The sequence below is a fragment of the Cornus florida genome, unplaced genomic scaffold, assembly GCF_030987335.1.
Source record: "Cornus florida cultivar Cherokee Brave unplaced genomic scaffold, ASM3098733v1 CherokeeBrave_3.0.0_Hap2_Chr08, whole genome shotgun sequence".
Lineage (NCBI taxonomy): Eukaryota > Viridiplantae > Streptophyta > Magnoliopsida > Cornales > Cornaceae > Cornus > Cornus florida.
The window spans coordinates 40188097-40207500 of record NW_026775578.1 but is presented as its reverse complement, the minus strand read 5'-3'; the positions used below and the strand labels follow the sequence as shown (position 1 = coordinate 40207500).

General features: G+C 34.5%; 1 protein-coding gene across 1 annotated transcript in view; it reads right to left on the bottom strand.

The window, feature by feature from the left end:
- LOC132271436 (probable CoA ligase CCL12) overlaps window positions 1–18834 on the bottom strand; it is a 20213-nt gene extending 1379 nt beyond the window's left edge. The window contains exons 1-11 of the mRNA XM_059772814.1: window positions 18462–18834; window positions 16670–16799; window positions 16294–16553; window positions 15502–15703; window positions 13221–13261; window positions 2647–2775; window positions 2425–2498; window positions 2104–2324; window positions 1673–1767; window positions 1374–1590; window positions 907–1032 (exon numbers count right to left, since the gene is read on the bottom strand). Coding sequence (XP_059628797.1) covers window positions 907–1032; window positions 1374–1590; window positions 1673–1767; window positions 2104–2324; window positions 2425–2498; window positions 2647–2775; window positions 13221–13261; window positions 15502–15703; window positions 16294–16553; window positions 16670–16799; window positions 18462–18742 — 1776 coding nt within the window. The 5' untranslated portion in view covers window positions 18743–18834. The remainder of the gene's footprint in view (window positions 1–906; window positions 1033–1373; window positions 1591–1672; window positions 1768–2103; window positions 2325–2424; window positions 2499–2646; window positions 2776–13220; window positions 13262–15501; window positions 15704–16293; window positions 16554–16669; window positions 16800–18461) is intronic.
- Window positions 18835–19404: the final 570 nt, after the last annotated feature.

Sequence of the window (19404 nt, the reverse complement as noted above, 5' to 3'; positions counted from 1 at the left end):
GTCACAATGGAGCAACCTTACCGTTGCGAAAATTTTAATATCCCTAATATAGAAACAACACAACAAAGCAAAAAGAAGAAACAAAGAAGAAGACAAGATTCAGTGATTTAGCAATTTCCTAAGCCAGCTAATTAGATGACAGCACTGCTCGCCTGTTTTTGTTTCTGAAAACTCAATTTTTATTTTTATTTTTGTTTCTGCAAATTCACAAACTAGAATTGATACAAGTGTTGATAACACGGTCAATTTCAGGCATTTTTAGTTTAGGGACATTTTCTTAAAACGTGAAAAATTGCCTGAAAGCAGCCATTTTCTGGGAAAAAAAATTCAAAAACAGCTTTAATTTTTTTTTTTTTTTTTTTTTTTTGAGATATTATCATTCCTTCAATTCCCTAAAAAAGAAAAAGTCCCTCAAAATTGACAAAGAAACATCTCCAAATTTTGTGATACTAATGATTCTGATTTGGAAATCTCACTTTCTGCCCATTTAAGACAGAAATGACACTTGTGGTCTATAACCAGATTTTTCGAATGGTAATACCCACCAGAGCGGGAGAAAGATCATGATTACCCAGTACATAGAACACCTATCTTGCCCCAAAAGATTCAAACTCAACACCCTATCAGTCCTGGCTTCTGGAAGCTGAAAGACAGACTCTGCAACCCAAGCTGTAGACCAATTCTATGCGATACCCATAAGAAAAGGATGTGCACAGTATGGTTCAGGTGACTAGTCACCAACAGAATTGCATTTAACACAATAAGTTGCTCTATAATTGATCCAATTCTTCTAGAATGGAAATTTTAGTTGGAGCTTTATTATTGCTATGTCTAAATTTAAATTAAATCAGTTACATAAAAACTACAATTAAGAACATGGAAAAAGTGTCTCTAAAGACTGCATACCATTCCTTTATATATTGGCATTCCCTTGAAATACACTTCCTCATGATCAGCATTAAGCAATCTATCCGTCGCTCCCATGTATAGAGGAAATAATCCCACTTCACCAACACAAGCTTTATTATCCGGCTGTCAAACAAGTCACAAAGATCATGCATCTGCATAAGAAAGATATCCTAGCATAACAATCCATTAGGTTTGGCTTCTTCAAAAACAGTTAATTTTTTACAACAATCATTGCATTGCCTATTGATCCCACACAGCCATCACAGGTCAGGCATACTGCTGCAATTTCACTTGAAAAGGCTAAGCAACTAAGCAAGTGAATTATTATTATGCTCCTTGCTTTAAGGTGAAATGGCAGCAGCACCCATACGTACCAAGTGATTTGGTTAAATGTTGGTGACTACAACAACTATCAAGAAGCCCAACACAATCAAAAACCTGCCAGAAAATGTGCTAATTCTTACAAAAGGAACCCCATGCTCGTCAAGGATGACAAACCCCGTTGACATTGATGCAGAGCTAAATGCTCCAAAAGCTTGTGGCTGCAGAAGGTTTCCTTGAATGTATGATGATGCAAGCTCTGTGCCTCCACAACATTCAATAATAGGTTTGTAATAAGCCCTTGAAGAAAGCCAAAGATCATCATCAACATTGGAGGCTTCACCAGTGGAACCAAATACCCTGCAGATATTTGAATGTGAGTATTTTCGTTTTCCTTGTTAAGAAATGCAACCATGAATACTCAGAGCTCAAACAGAATTACTTTATCTTTGTCCAATCTAGGCCTTCCATACACTGCGTACTCTTCCAAGCCTTTACTAAGCTTGGAACTGTACCCAAATTAGTTACTCCTGCATCCTGAACACATGTAATTAGAAAAATAAATGAAGAATAAATAAGGTACTCTTTGGGATTGTAAAGATTGACCCTTAATAATAAAATAAATCCTACTCTAACAGGCATGATGTGTCATTAAATGCAAAATGGAGAATAATTTGTTTTCTTTAGAAAAAAATAGAAAATTATAAATTTAGCTTAAGCAATTAGCAATCTAGAACTCGATTTTTCCAATGATCATGACTCAAAGAAACAATTTCTCATGTGAATCAAAAAAATCCTTGGTGGAATCAATTTAATGAAACAGTGTTCTTACGGTTGAGAATATAGAGGTTAATTGGTTATTGGACAACCCACCTGAACAAATTTTCCAAAACCTCGTCCAAGAGGAGATCCATGATAAAGAGCTAGAGTTGCACCATTTAGAAAGCATGCGTAGAGTAAAATTGGTCCCACCACCCACCCTAAATTTGTGGGCCAGCAGAAAATATCACCAGCTTGGACATCATTATGTGCCCATGCTTCAGCAGCAGCTCGAATAGGAGAAAGTTGCGTCCATGGAATAGCTTTTGGATCTCCTATGAAGGCAAAAAGATCAAACAAAAAATCATGGGATAAAGGAAAATGTCACAACAAAGTACTGAGAAAAAAGTGACCAGATCAAACAATTTCTCTTACCTGTGGTTCCAGACGAGAAGAGTATATTAGTCACAGAGCCTATAGGTTGATAAACTGGAGAGTAATGTATTGGTCTGCTAGAAAAGAAAATGTCCGTTGAAGTTTTCACTAGTAAGCATGAAAATATATATATATATAAGAAACAAACTGATTGTTTTATTAGACTCTTGAATTGCACAAGTAATAATTTCAGTGGGTCAACCTGACACCAAAGTCGTTTACCTAGGAAGGTGATTGACACTTGAAAGAAAATCTTTCCATGATAAATCCTGTTTTCTTAATTGAATGTCTACATCCTTTCCAGTTCCAGAGATCACAATAGCTTTATATGGAGCAGCTTCTACAACTCGACTGCAAGGAGAAAAAATGGAATAGCAATGGTGATAGCAGTGGTGCATTAAAAAATGACTGAACACTGACCAAATATTTTATACTAATTGCACAAACTGAATATTCAGAAAGAGTAAAATCAATCTTACTCAATCCCTGGAGGCTCAATCTAATAATTTCATGCTTCAAAACTTTTTTGTTGTTAACTTATAAAAGGATTGATTCTCAACTCACCAGCAAAACATTCTAGAAAGCACAAGGCTGAGATAATCAACTAACTAGCAAACAAGACCTATAGCAAGTCCATCCCAAATCCCAGAAAATTTTAAAAATAAATAAACACACTAAAGTTTGGACCAGGTGACAACTGAACTTAACTTGCTATTGGAATAATCAAAATTTTATTCTGTGGCTTGAAATTGTTGAAAGAAAATAAAAGATTGAGGAACGAAATTAAGAATGAAACAATACAAGAATATATGTGGTTTGGCCTCTAAGGCCTACATCCATGACACACAAAGCCCAAAAGGCTACATCACTATTATTATATTCTCTCTTAGTTTTTTGTTTACAATGACGACCTCTATTTGTAGGTGAAAGAATACAATTGAAAAATATGGAAAATAGATTGATGGAGGATTCCTAAAATCAATCCCATAAATCACTCTATCAATATTGTATCAAGGTTTAAATCACTCCTATCAATCTATTCTTGTAATACCCCTAATTTTAAAAGGATAGTCTCGGTATTTATTTATTTGTTTTAATTATATTTTTAATTATTTAATTGATTATTTGACTAATTGTTTATGTGTTTAATTGAACTAGGTATTACTTGATTATTTGATTATTTGTCTATGTATTATTTGTATTTGTCTATGTGTTAATTGTTTAATTAGATTACGTACTTAAATGGTATTTTGATTAATTGTAAATTAAATGTTTTCGTTTCTTTTATTATTTTATTTTATTTTTCTTTTATGGTTATGGTTAGTGGTAATTGGCCAACCAATTGGGTCCCATGGACTACTTGGATAGCAGGTTGGATGTGTATGGATTATTACCCGTGAATAGTTGTGTATGTATATATATAGTTATATATTATATACATATATAAAAAGGAAAGTAATTTATTAATTACTTTTATGGTAACTTGGGTAGTAATATTTAATCTGATGTATATGTTTTATATTTAAATAATAAAAATATACATAGATTTGATACGTGTTATGTTTCAAGTTACTTTATAATATTATGGTAACTTAAGTATTATTGGATAATCTATTAATAAATAATGGAATGTTTATAATTTATTTATTTAATAAACATATACATAAATTATATACGTAACATATTTTACTTACCTTTTTAATATATATAAAAGGGAAAGTAATTTATTAATTACTTTTATGGTAACTTGGGTAGTAATATTTAATCTGATGTATATGTTTTATATTTAAATAATAAAAATATACATAGATTTGATACGTGTTATATTTTAAGTTACTTTATAATATTATGGTAACTTAAGTATTATTGGATAATCCATTAATAAATAATGGGATGTGTATAATTTATTTATTTAATAAAGATATACATAAATTATATACGTAACATATTTTACTTACCTTTTTAATATTTTATTTTTTTTTATTTTTTTTTAAGTTGACTTGGATTGAGAAAAGGGTTAGGGTTATTTTATTTAGCCTATAAATATATAGCTACAGGTTGTAAAAGGGGGTTAGAAATATTCACGTGATATATTCTAGAGAGAGAGAGTTAGAGAAGGAAGGAAGGAGGAGAAAAACTCTGTAGAGAGAAGATCAAGGAAGAAGAAGTTTAACTTTCGATCCGAAAGTTTAAGGCAAGTTCTTCTTCTATCTCTTTCCCTTTGATTCGTGTTTCTATGCATGCCTAGGAAATTCCAGGATTTATTAAACACATAAAATTAAATAATTATGCATGTTTAATTTGATTAGAACATAGGTTTTATGAAATTGGTTCATATCTGCTCTTGTGTTATGAATTGATAAATGCATGATTTTGATTTGATTTCCGGTGTGAATTTTTATATGTTTACATTATGTATTTTTTCATATTTGTGGAATGATGGAAAGTAGAAACATGCCTAGGATTCCTGAACATTAAATAGGAACTAGGTTTGGGTTTAAATAAATTTAAATAGACTCAATCATAATGATGCTTGCTATTTGAATGTTTTAAACAAACGAATGAATTGAATCTTTTAATATGTTTAAGCAATTGAGATTAAATGTGTAGGATGAATTAGATACGGAGAATGCTTATTTGACGGTATAATAAAATATCATCATGTATAAGATTCAGTTTGTGTAGGACATATGATATAGGAAGCTTAAATAAATAATAAGTCATTCCTATTTTGTGATAACTTGATATCATATTATCATAATTATTTCTGGATTGTTTGATGTATTTCCTTAATCGTTACATCAATTGTTAGATTTTGTGATTTAATGCACCGGTATGGGACGGTGGCATTTTAGGGACGGATTAACTTATCAGTTAAGTCCTACCTATTTTATATAAGGGAATGGATTAACTAAAATGTTAAGTCCTACTTATATTCAAGTCAGGTCAGCTGAACAAGTTGAATGACTTAGGAAGGATTAATTTATTATATAAGGGAATGGATTAACTAAAATGTTAAGTCCTACTTATATTCAAGTCAGGTCAGCTGAACAAGTTGAATGACTTATGGAGGATTAATTTATACTAGATAGGATGGTTACTAGATTATATTTATATAAGTATGGTGCCATGATATGAGCTTGAGTCTCAGGATCAGTGGTTAGGGTGCGTATATCGCTAGGGATGTGTAGCTAGATATAGTGTAGTTGTGTACCCTGGTAGGTCTAGGTACTCATGCCCACTATATGTGCGTTTTGCGTGTTACCTACTATTCAGGTTGAGACAACCCTATAGTCTAGTGAGGTTCCTTTAGTGTGTATATATATACGGACTACTAGTTACTGTTGGATTGACTAGGATGTATACGTGTATCGGATCTCTGCTTGGACTGTAGTAGAGTAGAACTTGTTTATGGGCCTCACCCACCATTATTTTTCAGGTGTTCGTCAGGAGTAGAGGTTATTCGTGCTGAGCGAGGATCAATCTACTTCATTCTTCCGATGCTACATAGGAGTTCCTTTATGATTCAGTTTCCTGATTTAGACAGTTATTGCTGTCATTTGTTTAGTTTGGATTTTCTAGGGGTCCACACAGTATGGATTCCCGAGTTGTATTTTGGAGGATCAGTTGTATCAGAAGAGTTTATTAACTAATGGAAATATATTCTGAGATTTATTATTAGATTATCATTTTAGTTTCTTGTCAGCATTTTATTTATTCTTCTTTATTCTTTTTATACTCTGTGTTCGTTTATCATCAATTTGTTTTGATATCCTCGGGTATTCGGGCGTGGGCCTGGCCAACCCGCATTCGGAAATCCGAGGGTATCACAATTCTCTCAACACACCACCCCACCGCGAGCGCGCGCGCGTGCGCGGGGGGAAGTTGGTACATGGAGATTTTAATTCAAGCGTCCAACTTGAAACTAAATACGAAATTATCGAGAGTACAAGACGAGTAGATGCGGAGAGTCCAAGACGAGTTGATCATAAGATCGAGACAAGTTGATCCGAGACGAGTTAATCGTAAGATCTAAGACGAGTTGATCCAAAAGTCTGAGACTAGAGGATCCAAAACAAGTAAATATGATCACAAAATTCAATTGAGATATAGGAGAGCCAAACAAGTCTAGAGTATGGTATGATAAACCTGTTCTGATACAATGTTGAAAAAAATAAATAAAAGATTGAGGAGAGAGATTAACAATGAAACAACACAAGAATATATGTGGTTTGGCCACTACAGCCTATATCCACGACACACAAAGCCCAAAGGGATACATCACTTTTATTATATTAGCTCTCTTAGTTTTTTTTGTTTATAATGACCACCTCTATTTGTAGGTGAAAGGATACACGTGATAAATAGGAAGATACATTGTTGGGGGCTCCTAAAATCAATCCCATAAATCACTCTATCAATATTGTATCAAGGTTTAAATCACTCCTATCAATATATTCTCTCAACAGAAATACTAAGTTGAAATTATTGGACAGGATTTTATTGAATTGGACTATTTAACAAATGTCAGCTCTTAGCACAAAGCATAGGTCCAAGAGGAAGTGAAATTAGATCAATGGTTTGGGGTTAAACCAAGTTGTCCCCAACCCATTTTGAGTCAAGATACTATAAACTGATGAGTGCAGTAACCAGAAAAAACATGCATTTGTAAGTCCATTCATAGTTGAACATGTGTGTTTGGTTCTTGGGCCATCGCCTCTAACAACTCACCTACCTTTGATGATTTGGCCAACCCACTTATTGTGTGTGTGTTAAAAGAAAGAAGAGTGTTTACAAGTTATCAAATCTTCCATCCTAGGGAAGTTGTGAAAATCAAGATGAAGCACTTCATAAATGGGCTTCCATTGCACCATACTGAATTCAAGTCAGTGTTCAGCACTTATTGTCCTTTAAGAAGTAGCCTTGAACTGAAACGTTGAAGGCAAGTTGGTCAAATAATTGAAAAGTGAGGAACAATTGGGCATGATGGGAAACTGAGCTTCCGCTGAAGTGATTCAAGAAGCCTCCTCCATTCCACTTCCGCAATCCTCTTCCGATACATAGCTCATTCAAATTGTTTAGCAACACCATAGACATTAAAATTTCACAGTAATATATATTCCATTTGATTGGTCCACAAGTACCAATATTGACCCAATCTAAACTATAGGTTGATTGGTCAAATTAAATTTCCCAATGGGCTTGAACCCAATTCAAAATGGGTTTTCTTGACTGATAATTATCACAAGTGACAAATATTGTTGGGGATGTCTCAAATTCTTACTCACTTGAGCTTTGAGTTGTATTGGTTTAGGGATGTATTGTTAGACTTCGACCTAAAGTAATTCTACTTGAGCCCCAAGTAGTTTCTTTCCTTGTCCAATAAGGATTTGCATTAATTGTTCACCAAGCTAGGGTTAGGAACTCCTATAAATAATGTGGAGTTGAGTGGAGAAGGTAGAGAAGTGGAGAGAATGAAGAAGTGAGAAGAGCAAAGAGTGGGTGAGAGTAGAGAGATGCAACTTCATAGAAATTGGTGTGTGTGGGGTAGAGATGATGAGTGAGTAAATAGAACCCCGATGGTGAGAAGTGGTAGACCATGAAAGGCTTAAGTATCCAACACCATAGCTGAGCAGAGTTTGAGTACACGGTTCGGTGTTCAAAGTCTCAATTGGCATAATTTCATGTGAGTGGGCATTCTTTATAGTTGTATATTCTCTTCTTGATTCATTATAGTGAAGTTTCTTCCTTCCTTGGACGCAGGTCGAGTTTGGCCAAACCATGTAAATATTGTGTTTTTATGTGTGCTTGTTTGTGTCTTGCTTCTACTGTGCCGAATGAAGGGGTAGAATTCCAACATACATCAACATAGATAATCATAGGTGACACACTGACACATGTCAAAGCCTGAGTGGAGCTTCCATGCAGCATTTTTCTTGGACATTGGAACTCTTACCTCTCTAATTAAGCTTATAAATTGAGGCTCAAGGGTGAAGAAAAACAAGAAAACGACTCTAACAGAATATCAAAAATCTGCCAAACTTTACATTCTTTCAACATTCCAAGCTTTGAAGGGGAAGAACAACAAGCACATCAAAATTGTGCCGTTTTTCACTTAAGTTCCAACCTGATTCAAGGTCAAGCTTGAGCAGTCCTTGGATCCAGGCCACAAAGGAGAGCAGTCCTTGGATTCAGACCACAGAGGAGATTGAATCAACGGAATCTTATCAACAAAGCCCTTAAGTAGGGCCACAGTTAGAATGGACCTTTGAGAGTCTCATTTCCTGCTCTCTACGGTTGCCGAAGTCAGATAAAAGCCAAAGACTGTAGGCCCCCGTGGCCACATAGAACCAGGAATTTTACTTGGTGATAGAGGAGACATTCTTTCTCTAAAGAATATTCACAGAGGAAAATACTCATCTGTTTTGCAAAATAAATAAAATTGATAATTTGTCCACTTTTCTTTTCCTTAATTTTCAAACTTGAAATTCGTGTGACAAATTCATTGCACACAGAAATTTCAAGTCTGAAAATTAAGGAACAAAAAAGTGGACAAAACATCATTTTTATTCACTTCACGAAAATTGGGTACAATCTTCTGTAAATATCCTTTACAAAAAGAATGTCTCCTCTAATTCAATATCCTTTATTGGTTCGTGTTCAAGGGTCATTAGAGTTTGATCTTGAATCAAGTTGTTGTGAAGGAAGACCTGAAAAGCCTTCAAATCGAGCGCTAAAGAAGCTTGATCTCAAATAGTTTTGTCTAACAAATCTTCAGACTTACTGAATGGTTGAGGAAGAACGGCATTGTTTCAATATCTTTAGAGCTTGTTTCAATATCTTTAGTGCTTGAGTGTTGAGAGAGTGAAGAATCTGGCAGAACTTCAATATTCTCTGTGAGTCTTGTTGTTAGTTCTTCATTCTTAAGCCTCTATTTATAGGCTTAATGAGGAGGTAGACTCCCAGTGTTCTAGGAACACTGCTGCGTGGAAGCTCCTATAAGACTTTGACATCTGTTACTTGCTAGGAAGCACAGACATGCCTAAAAGGGCAAAGAATCCGTGTCGAATACGGACACGCGCCTGAGATGCCCTAACACGTGTCAGACATGTCAAAAAATGTGTATGTTTTTTTTTTTTTTTTTTTTTAATATTCGGACACGCCGTGGACACAGTTTAGACACGCCATAGATATTCGGACACGGCATGGACACGCCCAAGGGCGGCGCCAGGATTCTATGGTTAGGGGGCCGAACTTACAATTAATATAAGACTATTTTAAGCCATATATATATATATATATATTCAAGGGTGGATCCAAAATTGCATAATGGGGTGGGCTAATCTATTATGGGGTGAGCTAGTACTACTAAAACCTTTTTTTTTTTAGAGAGGGGTTGGGGGGGGGGGGGGGGGGGGGGGGTGTGGAATTTATCAATTATAGTCATACAAAAATTTATCAAACCAATCGTCAGCCAATTTGTGTAAAAAAAAAAAAAAAAAAATAATGGCCTATATCTAGTCAAAAATGATATAAATATGTACAAAAATTAACCAAAAAGACCAAATAACTACTACAAAAGACCAAATAATTATCTTTGAGACAATAAAATTCATATACTATTGATTGGTAGCTTGAACATCGTATAACCAATTAACCTGAAATTAATCAATCAATTAGTTATTTAAAGAAACTTTTTTTTATTTTATCAAATTTCCATAACAAACACAAAAAACAGACAGTAAGACAATTAAGCCAAAATTTAAAAAAACTTTCAACCCTAAAGTAAAGTGAATATATTATCTATTATTGCAATTGGGATTAGTTTAATATAATATTGAAAGGTTTAAGGGAAAAAAAAAAGTATAAGAAAGTCGTGTATTTTTTAAAAAAAAAGTATAAGAAAGTCGTGTATTTTTAATAGAAAGTTACAAACAATTTATAGTTAGAAAATATTCTGGGGGCCAAGTATGCATTTATCTATACTATTTTTCATTTTAGGTTGTACTAATAAAAGTTAATAAAAATTTTGGGGAGGGCCATAGCCCCTGCTGGCCTCCCCCTGCCTCTGCCCCTGAACACACCATGATTATTATTTTTATTTTTTGATAAGTAAGGCACTTGGGGATTTTAAGAAAGTTTTAGAAAGAAACCTAGGTTGAAGTGTAACTATGAGGAGTTGTTTAGTAGTTTTCAATAATATGATGGTCATTATATAATTACTTAAAAAAAAGTTGTTTCATAAAACAATTTGATATTAAATAATTAGATATTTATGCTTATATTTAGTTCAAAGGTTCAAACTCTTGCATATTTATACTTCTTTGTTTTCTCGTCTTTCTTAACCCTCTTTCTATCATTCTCTCTTTTCCCCGGCAAAGCACAATTTTTTTTTCATTATTAGGTTGATAAAAATAATATTATCTTAATTTATTAAAGTACAACATCATATGTATAAGGGTAAATTACACAACCTCCCCTATGATTTTTTCATAATTACACGGACCTCCCCTATGGTTTGGGAATTTACTCAGACCTCCCCTAAAAATGAAAATTTCTTACACGAACCTCCCTTTTGTTAGAGTCCTCCCTTCTGTTAGAGTCAACATCAATCAACGACGGATTATGCTGATGTCAAGTACAAATTTTAGTAAAATCCCCAAAATACCCTTGTCACTACCATCTATCTCACTTTCTCTATCTATAATATATTCGTCTACTACCCACCATCACCACCACCCCCAACCACAAAGATAATGTTTCCACCTTCAAGTATGCATATACGCATATACACATCACCAATATCTCTTTCATTTTAAACATACAAGAGCCTGGGAACTGATCGTTCCATACTAGAGAAATCAACTGACGATGTGAATGCTTCGGCGAATACGAGGCAACAAAGACACTGACGAGACTAATTCGACTGATTGGGATTGCGACTGGTGTTCTGTGTTCAGGATTTGATGGGTTCTAGTGATTGGGATTGGGTTTGGGGTTTGAGTAATTGGGATTGGGATTCAGGTTTTGGGGTTTGAGTAATTGGTGTTCTGTGTTTGGGATTCTTTGATTGGTGTTCTGTGTTTGGGATCCAATTCAAAGAAGAGGAAGGGCAGAGAATTGACGTCGATGTATATATCATTCTATGGTTGTGGTTGAAGGGTGGTGGTGGTGCTCAGTGGCGATTGTGATAGGAGGTGGAGGAGAGAGAAAAAGAACACGAGAGGAAAAAAAAAAAAAAAAAAAGGAATAGTAGGGAAAAAACAAATCGGTGAGTCCTCGAATATGATTCCGCCGAGAAATTGTGACGGAAAGCCGTCAAAGATTGGCAGATCGCCAAATTTAGAAGTTTCCTTAGGCGATTTCGAGTTTAGGCTCGAAGATCTGGTCACTATGCTCCTCGCCGATAAGCTATTCTCCGATGGGAAGCTCGTGCCTCTGCAGCTCTCCGCGATGTGTCCTACAATGATGCCAGTGAGCTCGTCGGAGATCAAATTGCTAGAGATTGTGAAATCTCGATGGAGAATAGACATCTCAGTACCAGATCCATACTCGTTTTCTCCCAAGGCACCGATGTTGGTGGTCTACAGTTGGAGGTCAATCGTTGTTGTAATCGTGAGAGGTATGATGGTGGTTATGGTGGTGGTGGTGGTGGTCGGCCGGAGGAAAAGGTAGGTTGGTGGGGTGGGTGGTGGTTTGTTGTGTATATATATATATATATATATTTTAATAGTATATGGATATTTCAGTCATTTAACATACTAACTTGAGGGCATTTCAGTAAATAAAACTGGTATGTTAGTCTATTTAATGGTCCTTCACTAAGAGGGAAGGTTCGTGTAGGATAGTTTCATTTCTAGGGGAGGTCCGGGTAAATTTCCAAACCACAAGGGAGGTCCCTGTAATTATAGCAAACCATAGGAGAAGTCCGTGTAATTTACCCTATATATACATATATTTATTTATTATTCACCGTGTTCCCGCCGTGTCTATGTCCTAATTTTTTAGGATTTTCCGTGTCGCCGTGTTCGTGTCGTATTCGTGTCCCGTATCTATGTCCATGCTTCTTAGGTTACTTGTGATTATTCATGCTGATACATGCCAATTGTGATATCTATGTTGATAACTTGATATATACCACTTATGATAATTATCCGAAGTGATATGTATAACTTCTGATACTTGTCTGTTAGGAAGATCCATTTAGATGACCTATTTTTTAAATGGATCTAAGCTTGTTGGATATTTTGGCTCAACCCACCGACTCATATTTTATAGTGGATCAAGGCATTATTGTTGAGACCAAAATTGACTTTGAATTCTTGACTAACAAATCAAAGATGAATTTTGACCCTTTGACTCATTGAACGGTGATTAAAACACCACCAAAATTTTGATGTCTACAAATACCAATTTCTAGTCCAAGGAATTTTGGGGCTCGAAGGTTCTTTTGCAGGACCAGGAAGCTGTGCATCGCACTTCCTAACTCCCTTCAGCTAGACTATAGGACCACTCATGTCAACACTTTAAGCTACTCCAGCTACAAAAGGAAAGCTTTAGAAAATAACTTAGAAAACATAAAATGATGAGTAATTAAGCTCTTGACAATATACATAGTCATTTAGGCTTCTCAGTTCTTCTGAGAGAAGTTCGGGTATGAGCATGACTTATGGAACACACATAGCAGGGAAATCCAGTCAGACGTGAGGATATGAAAAGAGCACTAATAATAATCCATTGCATGTGAGATTTACTTAATTTAGCAGCCAGAAAGATCTGTTATATTGTAATCTTACCTGTATAAAGGAAACTTCCGACCTCCTCGTACTATAAAATCCTGAATAAAATATTAAGTTAGAAATCATTTCAAACAAAGCAGTATATATGCAACATGAAAATTATTATTATTAATATTAATTTTTATTTTTATTTATTTATTTATTTTTTTGGGGGGGGGGGGGGGGGAAGTTAGTTTATTTTATCTGCTATATTCATGAAGGGAAAAAAAAATACTAAAATTTCAGATAATACATGATAAAAAATCAGTTTTAGTTAATGATTACTGCATATATAATTTACTAGGGGTGTGTATTAAGGGAAAGTTTTAGAATTTATCCGGACATCTTGTGGAAATGGATCCTTCCCATGTTGATTATGGTGGTCATATGAATCCAGCAAATGGTGGTCATATGAATCCAGCAAATAGAGACACACCAGTTTCCTGAAAATGCAGGATACACTTTGAACCTCTTGGTTTCCACAGAAGTGCAAAACAATAAATCAAATTAGAATTGTCATCTAATTTTAAAAACAAAAGAAAAAAAAAAAGAATTATAAATTTTGGGAACAAAAACTTTAGGGTGTCGATGTCGGGAACTCAGTTTTGTTGACGTTATTTGCTGATGACGTGGGGTTCCCTCCAAATTGTAAAGGGCCAAGTACAAGAAAAAATTCCACGTAGGGTGTAATTTAAGTTTAATTAGAAAAAGCGAGTAGAAGAGGAGTAAAAAGCATCTGTAACATAATATAACACAGCAAGAGGAGAATTTGACCCAGAAAAAATGAAAGAAAAGAAACAAAACAACAATCCAAATAAAAAGAACAAAACCAATAGGCTCTTTGAAAAACTACACCTGGTGCACAAAGAGCACATTATGAAACCAGGGAGTGGATGTATAAAATTTACTTTTAGGATAAAATTATGGAAATTAATGCCAAAGCTTGGGTTAGAATCTGCGAGCAGTAATTTCCAGGCAAGACCAGCATCAAATTTGACTAAACGATTCATGAATTTTCCGATTGTTGATTATAGAATCTTTTTCTTTTTTAGTTTCACTCGATTCATCTACTTCTCTCAATCTTTCCCACTAATAGATAAGTTTAGCCACTTCCCCTACTCCAACCTTGGAAAAGAAAGGTCTCCTTTCCACAAACTTTGTCATGTTCTCCGGAGAGGACAAGCCGGATTGATAGTATTCATGCACCCGAATAGGCTTAAAAGTTGGAAATTTTACTTTCTAATAGACACTCTAGTATGTCAAGTAAGCAAATAGCAAGAGATCAAACACAGAGAAAAAGACAGAGTGCATAATGGCCATTTTTTAAATTACCGAAAATACTTTATTTTTACTTTCATTATCAAATTACTCCTGCACAGGTCTTATCCCTAACCCAGTAACCTTTCCATGAAATGTATGTATAAAGGATCTACTCATCCGAAAAAACAATTCTATGTATATCCCTAAGCTAGTAAACTTTTCATGAAATGTATGTAAAATGTTTTTACTTATCCAAAATAATAATAAAAAAATAAAATAAGAAGTTTGATTGCTCAAACACATAAACGAACGCCAGCCACATTCTTTTAATTGGATAAGGTTAACTTGTTTCCTTCATTTTTGTCCTTAATTTGCTTCATAGCTTGCAAAAAAAACCAAAAAGATTGTGCTTCAAAACTAGTTTGAGTATGCTCTGACAATTGTAATATGAAGAAAGTAGTAAGACTAATAGTGATGAATATAGAATGTTTTACCATACCTAAGATTTTCTTTTGTTTTATGATGAGGATTTTACTTTGCTATAGCTAAAATCTTGTTTCAATATAAAAAAGAGAAAGAGGATGCTTCAACATAAGTTCATACCAATAGTTATTATATATATATAAATATAAACAACCAAATATACTATAAAAACCAGGGAAATATCATATACCCAAATGTATAGCATTTTGAGTGTCTAAATTCCAGAAAAAGAGTCCATTGACAATAAATCTACTTCCGATTTAACAATATTGAAAGAAAGCAGACCTTCAAGTTTTTTCCTTACATTGAACTATCTCAAGCCAACTCTGGGGCTTAACAGAATGCACAAACAATTTACAAATAGGATGTACTTATCCATCTAGAAACAACTGCTACTATGAAATATATTAAATTAGTAAGCATAGCTTCAGCAGATACAAGGAAAGGCGAGAGAAAAAATATGAATAATAGTAATTAAGAATGTGGGACAAAGTTGGTGCTTTCCTCAGCAATTCTACATTTTTTATGTAAGGAAGATTTACAGAAGTAAAATCACCTGAGTAAAGACAGCCTTTGCTTTTGAAACACGCAAACGAGTTGCAATTTCTTTTGCTGCAAAACTATCAGCTATTGACACAACAACAAATCCTGCTAGTATGATTGCCAAATATATAATGACTGCAGTGACTGTCATTGGCATGTCAATTGCAATTGCATCACCCTTTGTGAACATTGTATCCAGTGCATTTGCCACCAACCTGTGTGATAGTAGTAAATCCATCAATAGAAGGGGAAAAACAAAGGGACAAAAATAGAGTCCAAGTATAGATGTCTTATTTTGAAATTGAGGAATTGTAAAAAATATGGAACAACTAAATTGCAAGGTGAATGGATGTCCACTAGACAATAGAGTTTTTTTTCACCACAAGAATATGTGTTCTTTTCTGTATGTCTAAATGTCATGTGTTTTCTCTAAATGTGAAACACTGCTGAGATGAGAAATTAGAAAGATGGATGTTTCCAGGTTCCAATCAACTCTGGGTATAAAAACTAAAGGAACCCGTGTCTTTCAGGAAAATTTTAAATTCTCAATAGGTGAAGACTTAATGAGCTCTTATAAAATACATTTGTGGGGTGGATATAGAGAACACAATAGCAGATGAAAATCAATACTACATGCAGCAAATCAAAGCATCACTAAATGTTTCTCCATTTTTGTATATGAATTGAAAAAAGAAAATGTTTTAAAATGTGTTAACCTCTTCAGCCATCGTCATTGATCATCTAAATATCATGAAACAACTAAAATGATCATAATGAAGATAGAGTCACTAAATTAAGTGCATACATTACTTGTTCTCGGAGCTCTTTTACTGTCATATGATTAACATGAGAATCATCACAACCTTCTGCCCTCCACACAACGGCTAAACTATCATCCTGCTTTTTTGAATTATTGGCCGATAACAAACAACACTCGGCAATATTCAAAACTGAACCAGGAAGCCATGTTCCCCCATGTTTTGATGTGACAGAGGTATCCAAGATGCAATTAGGGACTTCACGGAATAGAACTGAGAGTTCTTTCAAAACAATGGACCAGTAAACCTGAAATTATCTTGCCACAATTAATTGAAACAAAAATGGAATCCTGTTATACCAGAAAAGGTATAATGCAATTTGTTTATTCACTTTGAAAAGTATGTAGATGAACGAGGTATTGCCTCAGGATGCTGAACAGAGAACTCCTGAAATAGATCAAAACTTGTTACGGGATCCTTATATGATGTCCCTAAAAGCTTTGAACCATGAGTTTCCATCAGACGGCCCAAATTCGTGTATTTAGACTGATATCTGACCAAAAAATTAAAACGTGGATCAGTTAGATGCAGAGATACAAGCTAGGAAAAACATTCTTTGAATAAGCATGCTGAGGTGAAACATGTGACCTTAGAGTTCTACCACAAGACAGCCAAATGACACCATTCAACCCAACACCCAGGTGATTCTTCTATGAAAAAAGTGCATAATTTTTTGAAACTAGGAGGGATAAAAATGAAACTGTGAATTGTTCATATCTAAAACATGGAATTGGATCTAATTCAATTTTGATGTAATAATCCTTCTAGACCATCAAACATAAGTCATGTTAGATGAAATTAGCAGGTCATGTACACCTGCATTTCAATACTTATCAAGGGGGTGCAAAAAAATAACAAGTTCCCACAACAATTTTGAAACTTGTCTCGGGATAACAAAATATAATTTGACATTTCTTCGACACTCTTTATTAATGGATAAATCTTGAGGTGTAGAAGGAAATCAGATACATGCTTTCTTGGAGATGGTCCTGATGGAGTTTGATACATCAATTGGACTATGTTTTTAATCAAACCCCATAATCAAATGAAAATTGCAGTTGACAAATTCAAGTGCCTCCAACAAGTAAGATGTTCACAGTTTCACCTATTTATAACTTCTACTTGTGCAATCTATTTTCCATGACTAAACATGTCCAATTCATAAACCAAGTGAAAAAAAAAGTTCACACATTGCAGGTATATAACAACAGAACTCAAGTACAATATGAACAGTTTTGGGGGAGAAAGAATGAGAAAAATTGAAGACAGGTAGTTAAATAGTAACAAATTTCAAGTTATTGCTGAGAAATAAAGAACTTAAGTAGTGTATTTGGGAACTTTGGCTCAGCAATGAATCCAGGAAGTGCAGAAAAAACATATTCAAGCCCACATCAACAGGGCCTGCTGAGGCCAGTGGTCTTTTGCTCTCGCTTGAAAAGTGAATGCACACCATCATCAAAATAGTCATTACAGGACAAAAGGAGCCCATCGTTGAATTGCAATTTTTTTCTGTGAATCAAGTTGTTATTCTATGATACATTGATTGCTGAAGTTAAATCCTTTGTTTGCTTGATTTGTTACTCGGAAAACAGTTCTCAAAAACTTCGAAAACATAATTTTTTTAAACTGAGTTTCAGAAAACTGTTCTCAAAGGTTAACCAAACAAATTTTTGTACCATTTTCTATTAGTCTATAGTTGTCTACATTGCTACACAGACTACAAAGGGTTGAAGTGGTGGCCCCAAACACTCTTTTCTCTGTGTCATTGTGGCAATGTCAGCAAATGTACAATTGCTCAATAGGAAAGTGTTCTTAGAAAAACTCAAGCAAGCAGGCCCAATTAACTTCCAAAACCATATAATGTACAATCCTAATTCTATTACCTTGCTATTCTTCTTGTAAATTTTACTACAAAAAAATATATATACAACCCAATTATTGTACTTAATTAGATCAATATTTATGCAGTTATTAGTCTAAAATAAGCCAAATGCAATTGTGTATATTCACTTTTATTTCAGGAAAAAAAAAAAAAAAAAAAAAAAACTAGCATAAACAGAATCTAAGTGAATAAAATATACGGTATAAAAGTGTTTTTTATTATTGCTATATACTTGTGAATTTGATATTAAAAGGATATGTGAAAGTGACGTACAGTGAAGGGAACCAATAGGGAGGAGGGTCGTCTGAGGACGCATCGTAATTAGCGTAGACGCCGTAGTAGACGAGTTGGTGCACGGCATGTGGGTGCGACGGTGTGAGCAAGCGTCGAGCCGTAAGCTCGCGCCATAGCTCCTTGGGGTCCGACAAAGCACCACCACCACCCGTTCGATGAATCGCGTCTTTGAGGCCTTTCTCCAACAATTTGGCTTCAAATACAGATAAACCAGCTTCCACCAGCTCTTCTACTCCCACTTCCCATATACTCTTCCCCATCTCTCTCTAAACCCCTTCTCTCTCTTTCTACATGGGGCTCTATACATGTCTATATATGTGCGTGTGTGTGCATGTATATGTCGTCTATGACTACATTGACAAGGCATTGGCATTTGGGGGTAGTTGAATCACATGGTGGACAACCAGCAACGTGCATTTCATTTTCATCTAATGGTATTTCATTTAATATGGGGTTAGCAAAAAATAAAATTTTTGTGGGCATTACTCATTTGAGCCCACCGATGTGACCTCTAATTATAAAATTAGGAAAATAATAAATAAAAAATTAAATCGGAGTTGACGTGGTTCTCATTTTTTTTTTTGCTGATAAATTTTTTGAGTAAATTACACTAAGCTCTCTTAAAATTTCGTCAACATACAAAGACATTTCTTTTTGTTTGTCAAATTATATAGACCTTTCCTGTCAAAAATTTAGATTAAATGATGTTAATTATTATTGTGTAATTACATTTATGTCCTTATTATATATATTTTATTTTACTTCAAAATTTCAAAGACCAAATTGTCCATATATTTATTATTACTTTTCAAGTCGAAGAAAAAATAAAAAATATATTACTCTTGACTTCTTCTCTTTTCACCACCATCTCTTCGTACCTGTTAGGGGATGCTTTAAGGATTTTGGTAGCCAAAACCAAAAC